The 20966-nt window shown below is 40.9% G+C and overlaps 1 protein-coding gene across 1 annotated transcript; it reads right to left on the bottom strand.

The window, feature by feature from the left end:
• Window positions 1-19513, bottom strand: LOC306932801 (myosin heavy chain, fast skeletal muscle-like). Its single transcript, XM_079514731.1, has 42 exons — window positions 19419-19513; window positions 18550-18596; window positions 16517-16735; window positions 16292-16435; window positions 15961-16117; window positions 15842-15869; window positions 15638-15749; window positions 15412-15504; window positions 15260-15323; window positions 14936-15034; window positions 13994-14097; window positions 13696-13834; window positions 13306-13424; window positions 11479-11628; window positions 11215-11385; window positions 10744-10931; window positions 10439-10554; window positions 10113-10177; window positions 9761-9848; window positions 9181-9298; window positions 8977-9100; window positions 8744-8880; window positions 8150-8405; window positions 6970-7212; window positions 6627-6803; window positions 6251-6396; window positions 6073-6163; window positions 5596-5985; window positions 5029-5155; window positions 4750-4868; window positions 4465-4661; window positions 3789-3972; window positions 3537-3702; window positions 3269-3393; window positions 2821-3129; window positions 2512-2715; window positions 2302-2427; window positions 957-1127; window positions 768-872; window positions 555-650; window positions 243-371; window positions 1-133 (listed from the first exon to the last, which is right to left on the bottom strand). Exons 3-42 carry the CDS (start codon window positions 16721-16723, stop codon window positions 113-115), a joined length of 5805 nt encoding a protein of 1934 aa, XP_079370857.1. The 5' UTR covers window positions 16724-16735; window positions 18550-18596; window positions 19419-19513; the 3' UTR covers window positions 1-112.
• Window positions 19514-20966: the final 1453 nt, after the last annotated feature.

Here is a 20966-nt window from a genome sequence, read left to right as displayed (position 1 = left end):
TACAATGAATACATGAAATGACACCTTTATTGAATACAATGGGTCATATTGTATGACTTTTTGAATACAATGGGTCATATTTTAGTTTTTATGGTGAGTTGTATTGGAGAAGTTATTCAGCAGCCTCCTTTCCCTGTAAAATAGGAGTATGCTATTAGATATTCAACATTTATTTTGTTAAATCTTAGCCATCTTAGACAGCCAGCCAACATAATAAAACTTGATATTGCACATGTATTTACCTTAGAGTCACGACTTTTAGCTCTCATCTTGTTGACCTGGGATTCAGCGATGTCAGCACGCTCCTCTGCCTCCTCTAGCTCATTCTGAACCTTTCTGCACTTAGACAGGTGAGTGTTGGCTGCTTCCTCCTACAATATGATAGAGATGGTTCAAAGCCTCAATATTTGAAAAGAGCACCTTACAATTATAGTCCAAGCAAGACAATTTCATAAAAACTGTAAAGTGTGGTTGTGGCTAATGTTCATGTTAGTGTTAATCTTTCACAACACTCTGCCCATGGCGAACACAACTAAAGATGTATATTGTCTTACCGCTTCCTCAGCCTGCCTCTTGTAGCCCTTCACCTTCATCTGCAGTTTGTCTACCAGATCCTGAAGCCTGGCAAGATTCTTCTTGTCCTCTTCAGTCTGAAGTGAGAGTGAATTTATGACATTTATAGATCTTTGTATTTGTATTTTGTAGTTCATGCAATCTAATTTAGTTAGTGGCATGATGGATATTTAAGTGAACATGATATACAGTACCTGGTATGTCAGCTCCTTCACTCTCCTCTCGTACTTGCGGACACCTTTAATAGCGTCTGCTCCACCTCTCTGTGCATTGTCGACCTCTCCCTCCAGTTCACGCACCTTCACAAAAGGAATTATGCACTATGAAATGACTTATTCTTATTTCATTGACTATAAGCTGTGTTGAAGTAAACCACATCTTACCCTAGACTCCAGTTTCTGGAGCTGCTTCTTGCCTCCCTTCATAGCCAGGTTCTCAGCCTCATCCAGACGGTGCTGCAGGTCCTTGACTGTGACCTCCAGGTTCTTCTTCATCCTCTCCAGGTGAGAGCTGGTGTCCTGCTCCTTCTTCAGCTCCTCGGCCATCATAGAAGCCTGGAAAGAAGATAAAATGTACTTCATTGTCCCGCAAGGAAATAATCATGTCACTGCACACTTGACAAACATGGTACATAGATTACATTTATATAAATTCACATGTTGACTGCGAGAAAATATCTTGTAATATAACAGGTAATAATAGGGTAATAAACAGATACTAATCGTGGTCATAAGACCAGAGGGAAACAACAACATCATAGGGGGCAAAATCTGTGAAAAACATGGGAATTATTTAAAATTATATTCTAAAAAAGTTAATTCTTTCAGTGTCATTGCTGTAGATGTAGGTCAATTGAAGCCTATTTTTTGATACAACGCTTACCACCATTGCCGTTGATTAATGGCAATTGCGCTTTTATAGTGCATTCGATCGATCGAGCCATAATGCTACTTACGTTAGCCGGTTAGCTAGCTATGTTGTTAGCACAGCACTGGATCGCCCATCTTAGATCGTCGTCGCCATAATAATCCATTCTATCTGTTTATTTCAATCGCCTGTATCTCCTATTCCTTGTCCCAGATGGAATTTTGGTCAAAACAACGTTTCTTTGACGGCACAGAGCCGACGATGTGTAGCTCTCCAGTGCCCCGGTTTGGATTCATATTGTAAACAAGGCCTGTCCAGGCTCCGTTCAGCTTCCTAGGTTAATACTACTTCTGGTAGACTGGAAATGTGGCTTTTCAAAATAAGAGCTCGACTGGAAAAAATGCTGGAGTGAATTAGATCCTAATCTTTCAATAATGCTAGCGCTGTAAGTGTTAATAATGGAGCTGGGAACTTCTCCTTTGGTCTACCCATTCCTGGGATATGTGAGAATGATCCAGTGAAAAAAATAGCAAAAAAGAAAAAGCAAATCAAAATTCACCCGAACACTAATGCGAAAGAAAAGTAAAAAAGAAAAAAGGCATGTGGTCAGGGAAACAAACCTGCCCTCTATGATGTCACCGAGCATCATGTAGGTACAGTACAGAAAGAACTTCTGAACAGAAATAAAATGTATGTCGCCACCTCTGTGTCGACACCTCTGTGTCGCCACCCCTGTGTCGCCAAACCTTCCGACACAAAGGAATGTGGGTGTGGAATTCTCTCAATTGTAATAATTAAGCATGCCATAAGGATGTCTAATTGTCCTGGTATATTGGATAAGAGGCAGAGCTCCTAACTTACATCAGTGATGGCTTTCTTGGCCTTCTCCTCAGCATTCCTTGCTTCTTGAACACTGTCATCCACTTCACCTTGGACCTGGATCAGGTCAGTTTCAAGTTTCTTCTTGGTGTTCACAAGGCTTGTGTTCTAAAATAAAGATTCAGTTTAGCAATGCAAGTATGAATGAGTTGTATGTTAAAAATATGTTGTTGAGTTTTTCCATTGACTTACCTGAGAGTGCAACAGTCCAGCGCGCTCACTGGCATCCACCAGTTCTTGCTCAGCCACTTTGCGGCCTCTCTCTGTCTGTTCCAGAGCCACTCTCAGCTCCTCGATCTCAGCGGCCATTAGGCCGTTCCTACGCTCCACCATAGCAGCTTGCTCTATGCTATCTGCTTGGCCTCTGCTAGCATCATCAAGGTGCACTTGGGCATCCTAAAATAAATCACATTTGAGGTGGTCACGATAAGAGAAACATCAGAATGTGATTTGTTCAAAGCAGTTCCATTGTTTGAAGATCTGTCTAAATATGTTTTGCACCTTAAGCTGTCCCTGAACGTTCCTCAGCTGCTTCTGGGCCTCAGAAGCCTGGCGGTTGGCGTGACTCAGCTGAACCTCCATCTCGTTCAGGTCTCCCTCCATCTTCTTCTTGATTCTAAGGGCATCATTTCTGCTCCTGACCTCAGAGTCCAGAGTGCTCTGCATGGAGTCAACCACCCTCTGGCTGTTCCTCTTGATCTGCTCCATCTCTTCATCCTTCTCTGCCAGCTTCCTGTCCACCTCACCCTTGATCTGGTTGAGCTCCAGCTGGACACGGAGAATCTTGGACTCCTCGTGCTCCAGAGTACCCTGAAATGCAATACAGGATCAAAAGGTTGTAGGACTTTTTTAATATAACATCCATCATTATACTGCTACACTGTTGAATGTAAAACGTATTGAAAGAAAGAAAGAAAATACAGACATCTATAACCTAAAGTTTTAATACCTCCGCTTCCTCCAGGGCTGTCTGGATCTCTGACTTCTCTGTCTCTGTCTGCTTCTTGGACTTCTCCAGCTCATGGATGCTCTTTCCAGTCTCACCGATCTGTTCAGTCAGGTCTGAGATCTCCTCTGCAGTGGATTGAAAGTAATGACTCAGTCAGCAAATATTTTGTATTTGCATTTTAATAAAGTTGTAACCTGATCCACCATTTGATCGGTTGTTGTTTTTGTTTTTTTACTGTTGCTCTTGAAAGAATGATACGAAAACGTACGTTGCAGGTTCTTGTTTTCACGCTTCATGGTCTCCAGTTGGTCCAGAGACTCCTCGTAGGAATTCTTCATCTTAAACAACTCAGTGCTGAGAGAACGAGCCTCTTTCTGAGCTCCCTCCAGTTCTGCCTGTCCCTCTTCAAATTTCTGCTTCCATTCTGCCAGGACCTGCATACAATTTGTAATGATTTGTCATTTACCCCACTTTAAGGACACAATAATTATTTTGTAATAATGTACATATGTCAAAGCACCTTATCGAAGTTCCTCTGTTTCTTGTCAAGATTGGCAGCCAAACCATTGGCCCTCTCTACATCAATCATGAGGTCTTCCACTTCACCCTGGAGTCTCTGTTTGGTCTTCTCCAAAGAGGCGCACTTGGAATTCACAGCCTCGATTTGCTCCTCAGCTTCCTGAAGACGCTGGGCAAGCTTCTTCCTGTTGATCAGTTTTCAATGGAATTCGATTATTGTGGCAATATTTTGTATAGTGAGTGGTACCACGGGAAAGATGCGTGATGCATTTTGAGCTTGTACATCTGATAATTCCACTCTTTCTGAAAATGTTGGAAAAAATATGAACATTTTTCAACATTGAAATGATTATCACGATTTTGACGAGTATGCCCATTTTATGCTCAAGCGATTATCTCAGATAATTGCGATTGGGCGACAGGCCTAGTGGTACCTGAAACGGAAACGTTGAAGTCGCCCAACCCTTCTGGCCAAAGCTGCAACTGCAGGCAGGCGGTTTTGCTTGTGCATGTAGCTCGAGCAAAAGAGTGCGCAGCTGCGGTTTAAAACAGAGCGCTCGTTCACGAGTTAGCACTTGTAGAGCGTTCTTCCGGGTGCTTCAAACGCCAGTGAGCAACTTCTGTTTAAATTAATAGTGGGAGCGGGTCTGTCTATGGTAAAAACACTGCTGACTTACTTGGCCTCCTCCAGCTCCTCAGTGCGTTGGACAGCATCAGTCTCATACTTGCTCCTCCACTGACACACCTCAGCGTTGGCCTTGGACATTCCACGCTGCAGCTCTGCCTTCGCCTCCTGCTCCTCCTCAAACTGCTCCCTCAGAAGGTCACAGTCATGGCGAGCTGATTGCACAGCATGAGCAAGGGCATTCTTTGCCTGTCAGAAGAAAATGGAAAAAAACAATGTCAGCTGAATGAAATGACAAAGAATATGAAACTAAAATAGAAAATAATCTGTTCCTCACCTTAACCTCCTCTTCAACAAGTCTTTTCAACTCCTCAATCTGTTGGGTGAAGGCCTGCTTGCCTCTTGTGAGCTGAGAGACCAGAGCTTCTTTCTCCTCCAGTTGACGACCAAACTCACCTAATTAGAAATTTGAATATTCATTTCAAACATTTCAAACATATCATCGGTGGCTGGGATAACTGTTGATCAAAAGCATTATCTCTAATTATGGTCAATTTGTGCAAGTACCATCGACAAACCATGTAGTCAAATGATTTATGATTAAATGAACATTTACCGTTCTCTGTCAACAGTCTTGCTCTCTGAGCGCCGATATCATTGATCTGGCGAACGTTTTCATCACTCTTGGCCTTGATTTCACTAAGTTGGTCCTCAAGGGTGCGGCACATCTTCTCAAGATTTCCCTGGAAACGAACATTATACATGTTCAATCATCATTTTTTTCAGATAGGTTCATTGCTTTGATTTAAAGCAAAGCCAATCGATATAGTCTATATTTCAGCCCTCCGGTTTATAACTGTATGGTTTCCTTACCCATCACTGGGTTGCTTGGCCATCATTAGCTATGAGGAGAGAACAGCACTGCACTGTTTTTAAAACCTTAAACACTTAACATTTGCCTAATCCTAACAGCTTAATAACATTTAGAGTTTGCATACTCGTTCACAAGATTACTTGTATGAAACATTCCCACTGTTAAATCTGAGCTATAAAGACTGCCTTTCAATGCCCCACACATGTGGAACTATCAGTTTTAAAATGTGAGTATTTCATTTCACTTTAGTCACTTTAAACATGTTTGTTTGTCTCAAGAATGATATTATACCATGGCATTCCATCATACCTTTGCCTTAGCAACAGCCTCCATGTTGCTGGACAGGTCATCGATCTCCATCTTGTATTCACTCTTCTCCTTCTCCAGTTTCTGCTTGACTCTCTGGAGGTTGTCGATCTGTTCACCCAGTTCCGCCACGCTGTCGGCCTGTTTCTTACGGAGAGCAGAAGCAGTGGCCTCATGCTGCAGGGTGGACTCTTCAAGGTCACGACGCACCTTCTGGAACTCAGCCTCGCGCTTCTTGTTCATCTCGATCTGAGCGGCGGTGGCACCTCCAGCCTCCTCCAGCCTCTCACTGATCTCTTCAAGTTCCCTGGAGAGATCGGCTCTCTGCTTCTCCACTTTGGCACGAGCGGCACGCTCTGCCTCGATCTCCTCCTCCAGTTCTTCAATACGAGCCTTTCAAATGAATGATGTTAGATTAACATCTGAAAATAACCATTCACACTTACTTATTATTAATGATTTTACAGAAAATAAAAATACCTGGAGTTCTTTGATCTTCTTCTGCAGCTGGGCCCCCAAAGATTGTTCATCCTCAATCTTACTCAGAAGCTGGCTTACTTCAAAGTCCTTCCTGTTGAATACAGTCAATAGTCATATTTTAGCATCATTCTGCAGGTGGTTCCACTCCATGACATTTCATATTGTTGGTGCACATTACTTCTTTATCTTCTCGTCAGATTGCTGCTTGTCATTTTCCAGGTCCATGATGGATTCCTGGGCCAGTTTCAGATCACCCTCAAGCTTTCTCTTGGCTCTCTCCAGGTCCATGCGGAGCTTCTTCTCTTGCTCCAGAGAACCCTCCAACTGCACAACAATATATTGTTGTTGTTAATCAGTAAAACAATAAACATATAATATTAAAGATGGAGTGCCGTGATATTTGTATCTTTTCCAGTTTTCTTTGTACACTTTTTTGAAAAAAAATTGTCCACCTCATATAATGATAATGCCTGATGATTATGTTTTAGGGTGGAAAAAAATCACGACACTCCATCTTTAAATTCAAAACATCTGATTCCCTTTGGTAAACTCACATCGTCAACTTGCTGCTCCAGCTTGGTCTTGGCCTTGGTCAGAGTGTTGACTTTGTCCTCCTCTGCCTGCAGGTCATCCAGGGTTTGCTGATGGGCCTCTTGGAGGGCTTTTTTCTCCTTGGTCAGCTTAGCGACGCTCTCATCCTGAGACGCCATCTCCTCAGTCAGGTTCTTCACCTGATAGAAGCAAAACATAATGTGTTGTCATAGAATGGCTCAAATTCAATCAGTGCTTTTCAAAGTGGATTCCAGGGACTCTCAGGGTTCCTTTAGGGGAGGGGGGTTCTGAATTGACCCTTACAAGTCTGTAACTAGAGTGTATGATCTTGAGTATAATCTATACCTTGTTTTCAGTGGCGTGTTTCTCCTTCTCCACTTTGGCCAAGGTGAGCTCCAGGTCATCAATGTCCTTCTTGAGCTCAGAGCATTCATCCTCCAGCTTTCTCTTCTTGGCAGTCAGTTCTGCATTGATCTCCTCCTCGTCCTCCAGTCTCTCGGTCGTCTCTTTGAGCTTTGCCTCCAACTGGATCTTACTTTTAATAAGACCTTCACATCTCTCCTCAGCATCATTCAGAGCCTCGTCTCCCTAGTTGTCAATGGAAATGAATTTGAAGAATGTCAAATTGGGTCAGGCCCTTGTACTGAACAGCCGTTCGACCACCAGGCATTCTCTGCCATGGTCTGCAATGTATACCATGGCAGAGAATGCCTGGTGGTCGACTCTACTTATACATTCTACTTTAGATAAAAGATTTAAAGGGCAATATCACTTTGGTAGAGGTTTGGGTTGTGTATTTACCTTGTCATGATGTTATCCAAATGTGGACAAGAAATCAAAAAGAATTGCTCTAGTAATTAGAAATTGATAATTCTAAATATTCTCCTCATTGACTTACATTGTACACTGAAACAGCTCACAAAGTCACTGAAGGAGGAGAGGACACTGGAGCAGCACAGCCATTTAGAGCCTTTTAATAGGTACTAGTATACAGAACGACTAACGTTTCGACCTAAGCTCTCAAAGTCACTCTTTTAGTACGTAAACAAACAAACAAAGTTGATTCAGACAATATAGAGCATTACCAAACCCAGTTCTGTTAGTTTTTTTTTAATAAAATGTAAAATTCCTGTTGATTTTGCCATTTTTATACGAAGAAAACCCGGACTGGATCCGTGGATCCAGATCTAGATCTTCAAATAGTAAATTCAACAGGAAGTTAACATTATTATTAAAAACAAAAACAGTACTGGGTTTGGTGATGCTCATATTGTCTGAATCAATTTTGTTTGTGTTCATTTAAAAGAGTGACTTTGAGAGCTCTTTCAGCGTACAATGTAAGTCAACGAGGAGAATATTTTGAATTATCAATTTCTAATCAATGGAGCAATTATTTTTGATTTCTTGTCCACCTTTGGAGTTACATCATGGCAACGTAACTATACAACTCAAACCTAAAAAAAGTGGTCTTGCCTTTTAAGATGATAAACAATATGAAATATTAGCAACAAGTGTAGCTACTTACTGATGCCGATGCCGATGCAAGGTTATTCTTCTCCTGGATCGCAGCTATCAATTTCTCTTCCAGTGTCTTCTTCAAGGCCTGGAGAGTGGCCAGGTCAGTCTTCATCTTTTCATAGTTCTCCTTCATGTCATTCAGCTCCTTCTCAGTCTCAGCACTCTGCAAGAGAGGCTTGATCTTGTAGTAGACCATCATCCATGGCCAATGTTTCACATTGACGAATGAGCGCATGTTGAACTGGATGGTGTAAATGGCCTCTCTGTGGACAACAGTGGATCATGATTGAAATGCAGATTGAGGGTTTCCATGTAATACGCCTGCTGTTATTATATAATTGTGTCATTATAGTTGTACTATTGTTGTTGTTATTATTGCTGTTGGTATTATTGTTGGTATTATTATTATTGTTGTTAACTGCCGTTAAATGCAGGATGACCCCCCATCCTATAGCCTGATTCTGCTCGAGGTTTCTTCTGCTGTTTATTAAGGAGATTTTTCCTTGCCACCATCATCAAAAGCTTGCTCTGCAATTTTTGCTATTTTATTATAGTGATTTGACACTTTATTTCTTTTATTGAATAGATGTTTTCAAAGTACCTCCTAGCCATCATCTTGACAAACTCCCTCCTCATGAGGTAAGCTCGTGCGAGTGCCTGAGTCATGCCGACCAGAGCAGCCAGCTTTTCATCTCGCATCTCTTCAAGGACACCCAGCAGACCAGCTTTGAAGAACACCTGAATACAATGTCACAAACACTGTAACTAAACAACCATAAAATCTATTTTTAGTCCTCTGTCCATAATGTTAAACCAGATTGGGAGTGTGTTTACCTTGGTGTGTCCGAACCTGTACTCATCAACAGGTACGTCAATGGACCCAAGCAGCTTCTCAGATGCCTTCTTGTTGTCCATGAACGCGCCTTCGGGACATGCGCTGGCGTTCAGTACTTTGTATCTGCAGAAGTTCATGGTCATTTTGCGTGCCTCCCGTTAATACGTTTGGAACTAAAAGCTGCTGGAAAAAGGAATTGATACCTCTGCTTGAAGTCAGCATAGGGGATTCTGCTTGGGAAGCCCTTTCTACAAATTCTGATGCCCTCCAGCACACCATTACACCTCAGCTGGTGGATGACCAGGAAGTTCTCCATCAGTCCTGTAAATATGTTGCTTCATTATAATTACAACAAAATAGTTACGCACTGGCCAAAGTTGCATTTAATGAGTCAAAACGAGTCAACCAAAATACAAACATACAAAATAATGTCATCTGCATAGGGAGATCTTATATTTTAAGTGTATTCTGTGTTGTACCCATATATGTCAGCATTTGCTATAATTGTCTGGGCAAAGGGCCCTAGAGCTAAAGCAAATTGTGAGGACAGTGTCTGGTTAGTCAGTCTCATAGCTGCAGTGGGGTTGCTGTACAATAGCCTAATCCATGTAATGAACCTATCTCCAATGTAAAAAAATTCTATCACTGAGAACAAGTACGAATATTCCACCTGGTCGAAAGCCTTTTCCGCATCCTGGCTTAGTACTACAATACAAGCCAAGGTCTTCCTTGGGGCCACTAGGAGATAATTGATAAGGCGTCAAATGTTTCTTTTCTGTTTACCTGGACACTTGGACTCGTTGGGAATCAGGCAACGCACAAAGTGAGGATGTGTGCTCCTCAAGTTGGTCATCAGCAACTGCAAGTTTGCCTATTGAGACATAAAGGTTTATAATGAGTCAAAAGTAATAGAATGTTGTACTTTTTCTTCCACTATAATTATTTGAACTCTTTAGATACTACTTACTTTGCAGATTTAGATTGTTTTTAAAAACATACTTTAACGACGTAAACCCTATTTTAAACTTTAATTCCAACATTTAAAGACTATTTCTTACATGGATATAATGTTGATAATAATAACGCTTCATTCTTACAGGGATATATGTTGATAATAATGAAAAGATATTCTTACCCTGAAAGCACTAGACACAGTCTGCATGGAACCACCCTTCTTCTTGCCTCCCTTCTTGGTATTATCTGTTTATATTAGAATCATGAGTTATCATTAGTTATATAGAATGAAAATGCTTCCCTTCTTGTCAGATTCTGAATGTTTATAGTATTGATATAACAATACCTTCAGGCTCAGGTGGGGGATAGAACACATTATATTATATTATTGTCCTATATTAATTTGCTGATGTCCCGCCCCTTCTGTGTTCCTATTGGCTCTGGGGTACAGCCATAACTCCAGTTCCCAATATGCTAAATGCTCCAAACCAATTGTAATAAACATACCTTCAGGCTCAGGTAGGGGATATAACATACAGAGCAGCTTCACTGTAGACTTCTGGTACAGCTGCACCACAGAGTCGTTGAGAGGATCCTTGTTCTTCTCTAGCCATCCTGTGATGCTGTTGATTGATTGATGGATTGATTGAATACTTTATTAACACTTTTTTAACAAAAGCCAATCGCTTGTTTCCATTGGAGTCCTCCATACTCAATTAATCGAAAACTGTAGTCCACAGTTCCGGTTATATTATATATAATGTATAATTATATATACAGTACATATAGGCATACTATAGGGTTCTGTTCACCTGTAGTCCACAGTTCCAGCATAGTGGACCAGGGAGAAGTGAGCCTCACCCTTGCCTTTACCAGGCTTGGGTTTTTCAAAGGCCTTGTTCTTCCCCAGATGCAGGTCAATCAACTTCTCTGCAAAACTTTTGTCTGTAGCTTTTGGGAACATGCACTGCTCTTCAAGGCTGGAGAAGATGCCCAAGGGCTTTGGGAAGGAGACACAAGAGACAAATCAACAAAAGCTTAGTGCCAATGACAAAAAATACATGTGTGTGTGTGTGTATACATTATGTCCATTAAAGCACAAAATAATTGTATACCTTCAATGAACGCAATGCTGACACCTAAGTCCATAGCAATACATAATATTATAATACGCTATACTAATAATAATTCTATACCTTCTCAATCAGCTCAATGCAACAGTGTATGTATTTCATTCTCAATCAGCTCAATTGCAGACAGCCAAGTCCATGTACAGTACCTACCTTCTCAATGAGCTCAATGCAGATAGCCAAGTCCATGCCGAAGTCAACGAGATCCCAGGGAATTCCCTCTTTCATGTATTCTTCTTGTTCCAGAACAAACATGGTGTGGTTGAAAAACTGTTGCAGTTTCTCATTGGTGAAGTTGATGCACAGCTGCTCCAGGGTGTTGAACTGTGAGAGGAAATATCATTAGCCCAATCTCTTGTAAATGTGTAACTGTGACAAAAATATTTAGTCTCCCACTTAAAACAAGTCCATGCTTACATCAAAGATTTCAAAACCAGCGATGTCCAGCACACCAATGTAGTAGTTTCTCGGCTGCTTGGTGTCCAGCATCTCGTTGATCCTAATGACCATCCACAAGAACAGCTTCTCATAGATGGACTTGGCCAAGGCACTGACTGAGTTCATTGTCTAAGGAAATAGGAACATTATAGTGAGTTACACAATTTAAGCAATTTTAGCCTTTGCATAAGCCTGCAAGGTTTTCAAGGCTAGGCCAAGTGCTACGGGCTAGGGTGGAGTCTGAAGAGGTGAATCTTCAGATTACGGTGGAAGATTCGGAGTTTGTCTGCAGATCTAACTGCAATGGAAAGTTTATTCCACAAGTTTCCGAGTGCTTTAGGGAAGGTTGACAGCTTCCCTGTGTTAGCTGATCTGAGTGAGCGCTGAGCGGGATGGGTTTTAGGGTTGGATACACAATAGAGGGTATGCGCATGCATAAAGTGAATGGCAAATTCACAAATACAACTTCCCTATTTGGATGTATGGGCTGTCAAGGCCAGAAAGTTGTTTGTTGCCACTCAGTAGACATTCCCGCATAACTTCCGGGTTTGATGATTATGTCACGCGCATACCCTCTATACACAAGGTCATGGTGTAGTCATATATATATATATATATATATATATATATATATATATATATATATATATATATGTGACTAAATTTGATTGAGGGACTGCCATTGGATTTTTTAAAATTTTCGTTTTTTGTGAAAGCAGTGAATCATAGCTTCAAATTGACATATTGGTTGTTCAGTTTGACCCACCAGTTTTGGAGATATGGCTTATAGAGTAATGTCTTGCAGAAAACAGCGAGTTGAGAAAACAGGCTTGAAAGGTTCACTTCTGTGGTCTAACATTACACCTAGCTACATGTTTGGGCATTTATTTCATATTTACATGTCGATTTCAGCTCTGAAACTTATTTCAGACATGCTCTAGTATGTGAAGAGTATGCCTGTGCTATTAACTCATTTTGAAGAAAAAAAAAGAAAAAAAGTTTTTCTCCTCTGGTGAAAAGCTGGAATTTGCGCGATGGCAGTCTCTCAGTCAAATCTGGTCACATATATATATATATATTAAATTATTTGTTTTTTGCTTTTTCCCTTTATTGATAGATACAAGTGAAGATGGACAGGAAAGAGGGAGAGAGAGACTGGGAAAAACATGCACCAAACGTCGTCATGAACGGGACTCAAACACACAACCCACTACGGGTAGAGCCTATATATGTGGCATGCGCCTGTCCTGGACCACTAGGCCAGCAGCCGCCAAACATATCAGTAGAGGTACTTGGAACTGCACATGTTTCTGCAGTGTGCTGTTGTTTTTGTAGCAAAAATGCAGGGCAAAGGTTTTTCCTTGGCCTCTAGGGAGTGTGCATTCAAAGTTTTAAGCAAATCGGTGCAGTTACCTGTAAAAATGCCAATCGGCCTTTTATAGTGCCACCATGAGGCTGATTTGAAATTTTTCAAGTGGCATTACTTCCTCGGCTGTGTGGGAATATGCGTGCAACATTTCACAGAAATTGCACACTGCGTTCATATGCATTTTGTTCAGTTTAATGGATATAGAGATACTGTGTACCGGTTTGCATGATGTTTGGACAAAATCTGTAGGACTAGGAGTGATATCAAAACGTGTTTTGCAAAAATCGACCACCTGGTGGCGCGCCGATTACGCCGATCTGAAAGATTTGGGGCAGAGGTTCTGTTCTGGGATCCACCGATCCAGGTCAGGACAGTCTGGACACAACTTATAAGGTGTGTATTAAATCAGAACATGGAAATAATGTAACTTTACTCACCTGTGGCACAGTTTGTCCTTTAGTGACAAATTCATTTCCCACTTTAACTCTGGGGTAGCAGTATGCCTTAAGCATTTCCGCTGAGTTCAGACCCAACAGGTAGCAGATCTTGTCAGCCACTGAAATGATCATAGAATTTGCAATTTACGATTCAGGCATTTAGCAGACGCTTAATCCAGAGTGCGATTTTAGCAAGGTAAACACAATTGGTAATACATTGAATGCACACAGCTAGTAATCTAGGACCATATAGGTAAACCAAATAACCTTCAGTATAAACAGTATAATATAAATAAATAATGACAATATATTGAAAATATATTTAGCTTAGTTCTTTTGAAATATAAATAAATACAAGACATCACATTTTTTGTTGAAGATGCAATTTACCCTCCGTGCCGTCTGGCTCCGCCTGTTCCTCACGCTGCTTCTGTTTGAAGGTCAACGTTCCATGATGCATCACTGATCCGGTGAACTTGTAGATGCACGCTTTCTCCTCAACATTGAAGCCCAGGATGCCAATAGCATCCTGAAAATTGAGATTAAGCATTATATTAGCAATCCAGTTTAAATAGGATTATTTTGGGAGGTCATGGCCTGAAAACCACTGCTTTACAAAATGTATTTTGCAGAGCAACTGACTGCAATGCACAGTGAGTATTAGAAATGTAAAATAATGTCCATTTACATCTGTAGCCTCCAACTCGACTTTGTCATCAATGCTGGCCACAGTGATCTGACCCATGCTGATCAACGGGAAGTCGTATGGGTTGTTGGTGATGAGACAACTTTCTGAGAAGGGATTAAAAAAAGTGTGAACATGTGTTTCTATTCATTAGTGTGGTTCAACCAGACTAGTAATAGTAACACTTTATTTTTTTACTTCTTTCTAGAGTAACCCTAAACTTTGCTTCACTACTTATCCCACAGTTTTGATGGCACGCACTTGACCGGCTTCATCGGGAATCGTGTGCTTGTATTTTGCTAAGAGAAATGTTGTATAGTTTAATTGATATTAATGTATTCGTGCATTACATTTCCCCATTGACATGAATCGGAAAATTCGAAAAGTCACGTTCAAGTATTTTTTCCATAAGGGCTATAGTTACAAAACTAGGAGAGGAGGTTCATAATAATTATTAAAATGAATTAACTTATAATTATATTGGTCGGCTATATTGTGGCGCTATAACAGCCCACTTTATGTTTTGGCTTATAACTCTTGAACCGTAGGTCGTAACATTTTTCCCTGGATTCCGTGGGTCATGACGCATCTCCCCATATAGTGCGTATCGTGCGGCCGTAATCATCGTCCAAAGTTAATGGGAGGGGACTATTTTACAAAATTTGAATCACATGTCACGGGTGGTTTAATCAACCCAGAGCAAAAAGCAATTCCATTTTCATCCACAGGGGGTGCCGCAAAAAAACAAAAAAAAAAAACATTTGTTGCAGACATTTTATTTTTTGGGGGGAAAAATCCCCTCCAAATTACTTCCACATGATCACAGGGGTGACTTGACATTGTAATTGGCTAGAATAATTAGTGGGAGGGGCCTATGTAACCGATTGCGGCAACCACACTTTGCAATTTTTCAAAATTGCGACTTTTCAGTATAATTCCATTTACCAATAATCCCAGGTATGTGGTCGGTCATCATCTGGAAGAAGATATGGTAACCTCTCTCTAGAGGAAGCTGGTAGGTCACTCTAGACTTCTCCAGCAGATCTATATGGGTTGTACAACATAATTAATAATAATAATAATAATAGTAATAATAATAATAATAATAATCTATATGGGTTGTACAACATAATTAATAATAATAATAATAATAATAATAATAATAATAATAATAATAATAATAATCATCTATATGGGTTGTACATAAGTCAAAATGTAATCCTCAAATTAACAAATATATAATTTCTCATCTCTGAACTTCATACTTACATGTCTCAATATCAGCACTGGCCAATTTACCCGCATTGTTGAAATGGATTCTGATGAATTTACCCTGTTTGATATAGCACAATTAGTTGCATCCGTCTACATTGTGGAATTATTGCAGGTTTACTCATAAAATGTCATTATTTTACACTTACAAAGCGAGAGGAGTTGTCATTCCTCACAGTCTTGGCATTACCATAGGCCTCCAGCAAGGGATTGGCTGCAATAATCTGATCCTCCAGTGACCCCTAGAATGTTTTAGACATCGCCCAATTTAAAATTTGGTCTGAATTCTTTTAAATTGAATTGCTATATTTCATAAAAATGCTTTATGTTCCAAAACATTTTTGTTAAAGTTAAAAACATATACATATACAGTACCTTAATTTTACCACTATCGGCCGCCGATTTCTCTCCACTAGCAGTCGCTGCTGTTGCAAAGTACTGGATGACACGCTTGGTGTTCACAGTCTTCCCAGCACCGGATTCTCCACTGGTTATAAAAGCATACATTCAGAGAAATGTACTTAGTGAATTTGTGTACAATGTTCTTTTTTTAATGCCTAGTAGATGATGGAAACTTACGTGATCAGGACAGACTGGTTTTCTTTATCTGTAAAATGTAAAGCACATATTTTTTTAGTCATGGATATACAGCACAAACTCATTATGTATTTGTTTACATTGTCCTGACTAGTACGTACCCATCAGCATGAACTGAAAGGCGTTGTCAGAGACAGAGTAGATGTGGGGTGGAGCCTCAATACGCTTCTTGCCTCTGTAGGCATTTACAACCTCCTGGTCATACACTGGGAGCCACTTGTAGGGGTTCACAGTTGCACAGAACAAGCCAGAGTAGGTCTGAAGGGGAGAAGAGAGAGAACATTAACATTGAACATAACTTCAGAACCATGAGTTGTTTGCATTTGTTTTTCTACGGTTTTTCATTTGATGATATAATTTGTACTCTGTGTTTGTGTTTTTCTTTCTTTGACAGGTGAAATAATGTACTGCTCAACATGTAGAAAAGCTTACATAGATCATCCATGCTGCATAACGCTCTTTGAGGTTATACAGGACAGTGGCTTCAGTGAGGTGGGTCATCATGGCCATGTCCTCAATCTTGTCATACTTGGGAGGGTTCATAGGGGTGACATCCGCCTCAGGGACAGTTCTTTTCTAAAAAAGAAAAAGCACAACTTCAGAATGTAATGTGATTACAGTTGTACTGTGCCACTATTTGATTTTAGATACACCTACATCTTTCTTGTCCAGCGTTTCCACGATGACTTTGTCACCTTCCTTGCCTATAATCTTACACTTGAGGTATAGCTCTGCCTTATCCACCACATATGATGCAGTTTTGGCATCAAAGGGCGCACTTTGAGCTTCCATTCTCTCCTTCTCTGGCTTACGGAGATAAATGGCGGCCTTGCCGTACTGCTTCATCTCTTCGTCCGTACTCATGGTGGCGGCTTTCTGTATTTGAGGAGAGGAGAAGCAAGCACTCAGTCGAGTAGTTCACAGTATAAGAATATCGGGTAGTCTATAGAAAGGAATTCCAGCATTAACTTTTTATCCATTTAGGATTCCTTATTTATTAAAGGTTTACCCCCATAAGCAGCAACAAACGGATGTTTCAGCCCCAGGGCTAGGCATAAGCGGTATAAGCGGTCGCTTAGGGCCACAACCACTGAGGGGGCCACATCACAGGGAGAAGATTTCTTTATTTTTTTTAATGTATCCCCTATCCCATACATGGGCTACTGGCGGCCTGAGGGCCACATGTGGCCCCCACCTTCACTTAATGCAGCCCGCAGGTTAATATCAACTGGCAGCCTGGGGGCCACATGTGGCCCCCACCTTCACTTAATGCGGTCCGCAGGTTAATATCAACTGTAGGCTACAGTTGAGGGATGTTTATACCATCCCTCTACATTGGGGACACGGTTTATAGCATCCCTCTACACTGGGGGCGCTGTTTATACCATCCCTCTACACTGGGGGTGCTGTTTATACCAACCCTCCCCACTGGGGACGCTGTTTATACCAGTCAGTCTGTCATACCATCCCTCCCCACTGGGGACGCTGTTTATACCAGTCTCTCTGTCATACCATCCCTCCCCACTGGGGGGCACTGTTTATACCAGTCAGTCTGTCATACCATCCCTCCCCACTGGGGGCACTGTTTATACCAGTCAGTCTGTCATACCATCCCTCCCCACTGGGGGCGCTGTTTATACCAGTCTCTCTGTCATACCATCCCTCCCCACTGGGGGCACTGTTTATACCAGTCAGTCTGTCATACCATCCCTCCCCACTGGGGGCGCTGTTTATACCATCCCTCTACACTGGGGGTGCTGTTTATACCATCCCTCCCCACTGGGGACGCTGTTTATACCAGTCTCTCTGTCATACCATCCCTCCCCACTGGGGGCACTGTTTATACCAGTCAGTCTGTCATACCATCCCTCCCCACTGGGGGCACTGTTTATACCAGTCTGTCATACCATCCCTCCCCACTGGGGGCGCTGTTTATACCAGTCTGTCATACCATCCCTCTACACCGGGGGCGCTGTTTATACCAGTCAGTCTGTCATACCATCCCTCCCCACTGGGGGCACTGTTTATACCAGTCAGTCTGTCATACCATCCCTCCCCACTGGGGGCACTGTTTATACCAGTCAGTCTGTCATACCATCCCTCCACACTGGGCCCCCACATGTGGCCCCCACCTTCACCTAATGCGGCCCGCAGGTTAATATCAACTGGCGGCCTGAGGGCCACATGTGGCCCCCACCTTCACCTAATGCGGCCCGCAGGTTAATATCAACTGGCGGCCTGAGGGCCACATGTGGCCCCCACCTTCACCTAATGCGGCCCGCAGGTTAATATCAACTGGCGGCCTGATCTAGCCTCTTAATTTTGATCTCAAAGTGCACCAGATTGAAGCATTTTCATGGCAAATTTACACATTTTTCTGGACCCGGGGGTCAGGGGGGGCGCATAATATTATGTTGCTTAGGGCCACTAAATGCCCAGAACCGGCACTGTTCAGCCCATAGGCCTTCCTCTACTTATTTTGTATTTTATTTGTAGGAAGGCCTACCGGCCAAAACATACATTTGTTGCTGCTACTGGGTGTGAACCTTTAATATACAAAGAACAAATGGAATAAAAGTGTGTGCTGGTATGCCTTTCTAGACAGACAATAGATGTTTTTGCTGACTTGACATCTGAGCAGATCATTGTAGGACTATGCTAGGTTTAATGTCAAAATTATGAACACTCACTTTTCCCCTCTACCAGTAGCAGTGAAATCTTGAGTGCAGTACAAGTCCTAAGTGTGGGGGGAAAAAAACATAATTTTGAGTTGAATGATTTAGTATTATATGAATCTTATATTGTTCATTCTTGCCGCACAGCACTTCATGAGAGACATTTTTAAATTACTCATTAGTTCCACATCTGAAAAGAGTGATCCATTCCATCCAATATTATCACTGCATGCAATGAAATGAAATGATGCTTGCCCATTCAGTTCTTTTCATTTGTTTGTTTGTTTGTTTGTTTGTTATTTTTCTTGTTTTTTTGTTTTGTTTTGTACTGAGGCAATGCTAGACTTTTTTTCTCCGTTTCTAATACACTTTAATTCCATTGTATGAATTAAGGTTACATTCAGAGGTGCATGGGTATACACTAGCCAAACTGTACTCAAGTAAAATAATTGTTGTAATAATAATAATAATAATAATAATAATAACTCCAGTAGCTGACATTACATGCAATGTAAATTATTATTTAAGTACTAATATAAACTAAATATAAAATAATTAATAAAAGCAAATTCCAATCTGGCCTAAACCACAATTACAAATAAAAGACTATACAGTCAATCATTTAAATCTGTACAGTACATTGTAACATCAATTATGCTGTCCACTATGTGGACTATGCTGTCCACTAAGTGGATCATGTTTGTAGCTATTTGGTATGTAAGGAGTCATACGACTGGTTTTATATGACTAGGATTAGCTAACATCTCTAAAACATTTATATGACTATGCATAGCTTAGATATCTAACTAATGTGATATCTAAGCTATGCATAGTCATATAAATGACTATTAAGGACTATTAAAGACAGATGAAGTCTCACTCACCAAATGAAACGCTGAACACCTCTGCAGTGGGTCCGTGTGTCACCCGCCTCAGCAGGCTTATATGAGTTGCTAATTGCATGCTATGCAGAAAGTAAAAGTAGGAATGGCCTTTAATGGTGTTTCCTTCTTGTTGATATTGCAATAGCATGTCCTTATGGTCAAACCATTCCCATGATACTGGATAGTGCATCTTGTGCATCAGATTTATGAGTCAACTTTATAGCCATGCCAGTGGCTATGATATTCTGTAAATATAGCTTAATTGGCAGGGTGGTGGGGTGCCTGGTTTGGTATAATCATCACAGCATGACTTGTCAGATACATTATATTCAGTGAGGGAAGTAACTACGTAATTGTGTTGAAAATTGGAAATACTACACTTAAGTAAAAGTGGGCTACATCAAAATTGTCCATTACTTGAGTAAATGTACTTAGTTAACTTTACACCATTGGTATTTCCATTGTATGCTTCACACTTCCACTGCACTTAATCTCAGGAGGAAACTTAAGCTTTAGTTACCTTTTGGGGGGGTTTGATGTTATTTTTGTTTTTTAGCCAGGGTCATAGTTCAGATGGTTCAGATGTCAGACGTCTTAATGGCACTGGCTTCAATGTAGGAAACAGTGAACACTGACACTTGATCACTCAACCTCCAGCCCATAAAAAGTTGTCTCAACTAACGTCATTTTTATTCCTTGTGCTCATTCAGCATCACATTTCACCATAAATACATTCGTTAACGATAAGACACTGTTTAATTGCAAACGCAGCTTCTGTCACAAAGCTGATACAGTCCAAGTTTGTTGTCACAGCTTTCCTATATAAAATCAAGCAGATACAAAGTAGCCTAAACCCAAATCTAGTGTGTTTAATGAATAGACCAGTGGTTCTCAAACTGTGGGTTGGGAGCCCAAAGGGGGTCCCCAAATGATTACTGGGGGATTTGCTTACTGTGCAACATTGTTTTTCTCACTCAACAGTAGTTAAGTATATGCAGGGTATCTGCACATTTTTAAAGTGACAATTTAAGGTCTTTAAAGTATCAAAAGTAATAAACAAACTATATTATAAAAATAAAACCATTGGTCAAATAGTCAAATATTACCTAAGAAAGAGGGACATTTTTTGTTGATCGGCTATTTTCACAATATATCTGTGAAACCGAGAGCTGAGCAGCAGTGGTGTACAGTAAGTACATTTAATTTGTTATTGTACTTAAAGGGCCACTTGACCCCTTTTGCAACCAGATCTTAATGATGATTAGTACACAAGAAACACTTTCCTGGGGTTTTTATGTGTGTACTATGTGTTTTTAGATATCATTAGATGTCATGACACCATGTTCATGACCAAAATTGGTCATGAAAATGTGGTCTCACTTCCTTCCTGGACTACAAGTCACACTTCCAAACAGCCTCCCCCCGAGGGGCAGTGCACCAAAGCATTATGGTCGTAGGAATTCAGCAATCCAGTCGAACCCTAGTCAAACACACTCATTATTTTTCTTACCATATGGGTGTACATTTCAAATTGTGCTACTGTTATCT

Source organism: Electrona antarctica (genome assembly GCF_951216825.1).
Source record: "Electrona antarctica genome assembly, chromosome: 11".
In the NCBI taxonomy this organism is placed as follows: domain Eukaryota; kingdom Metazoa; phylum Chordata; class Actinopteri; order Myctophiformes; family Myctophidae; genus Electrona; species Electrona antarctica.
Note: the sequence above shows the minus strand (reverse complement) of the source record. Positions and strands in the feature narration are given on the sequence as shown.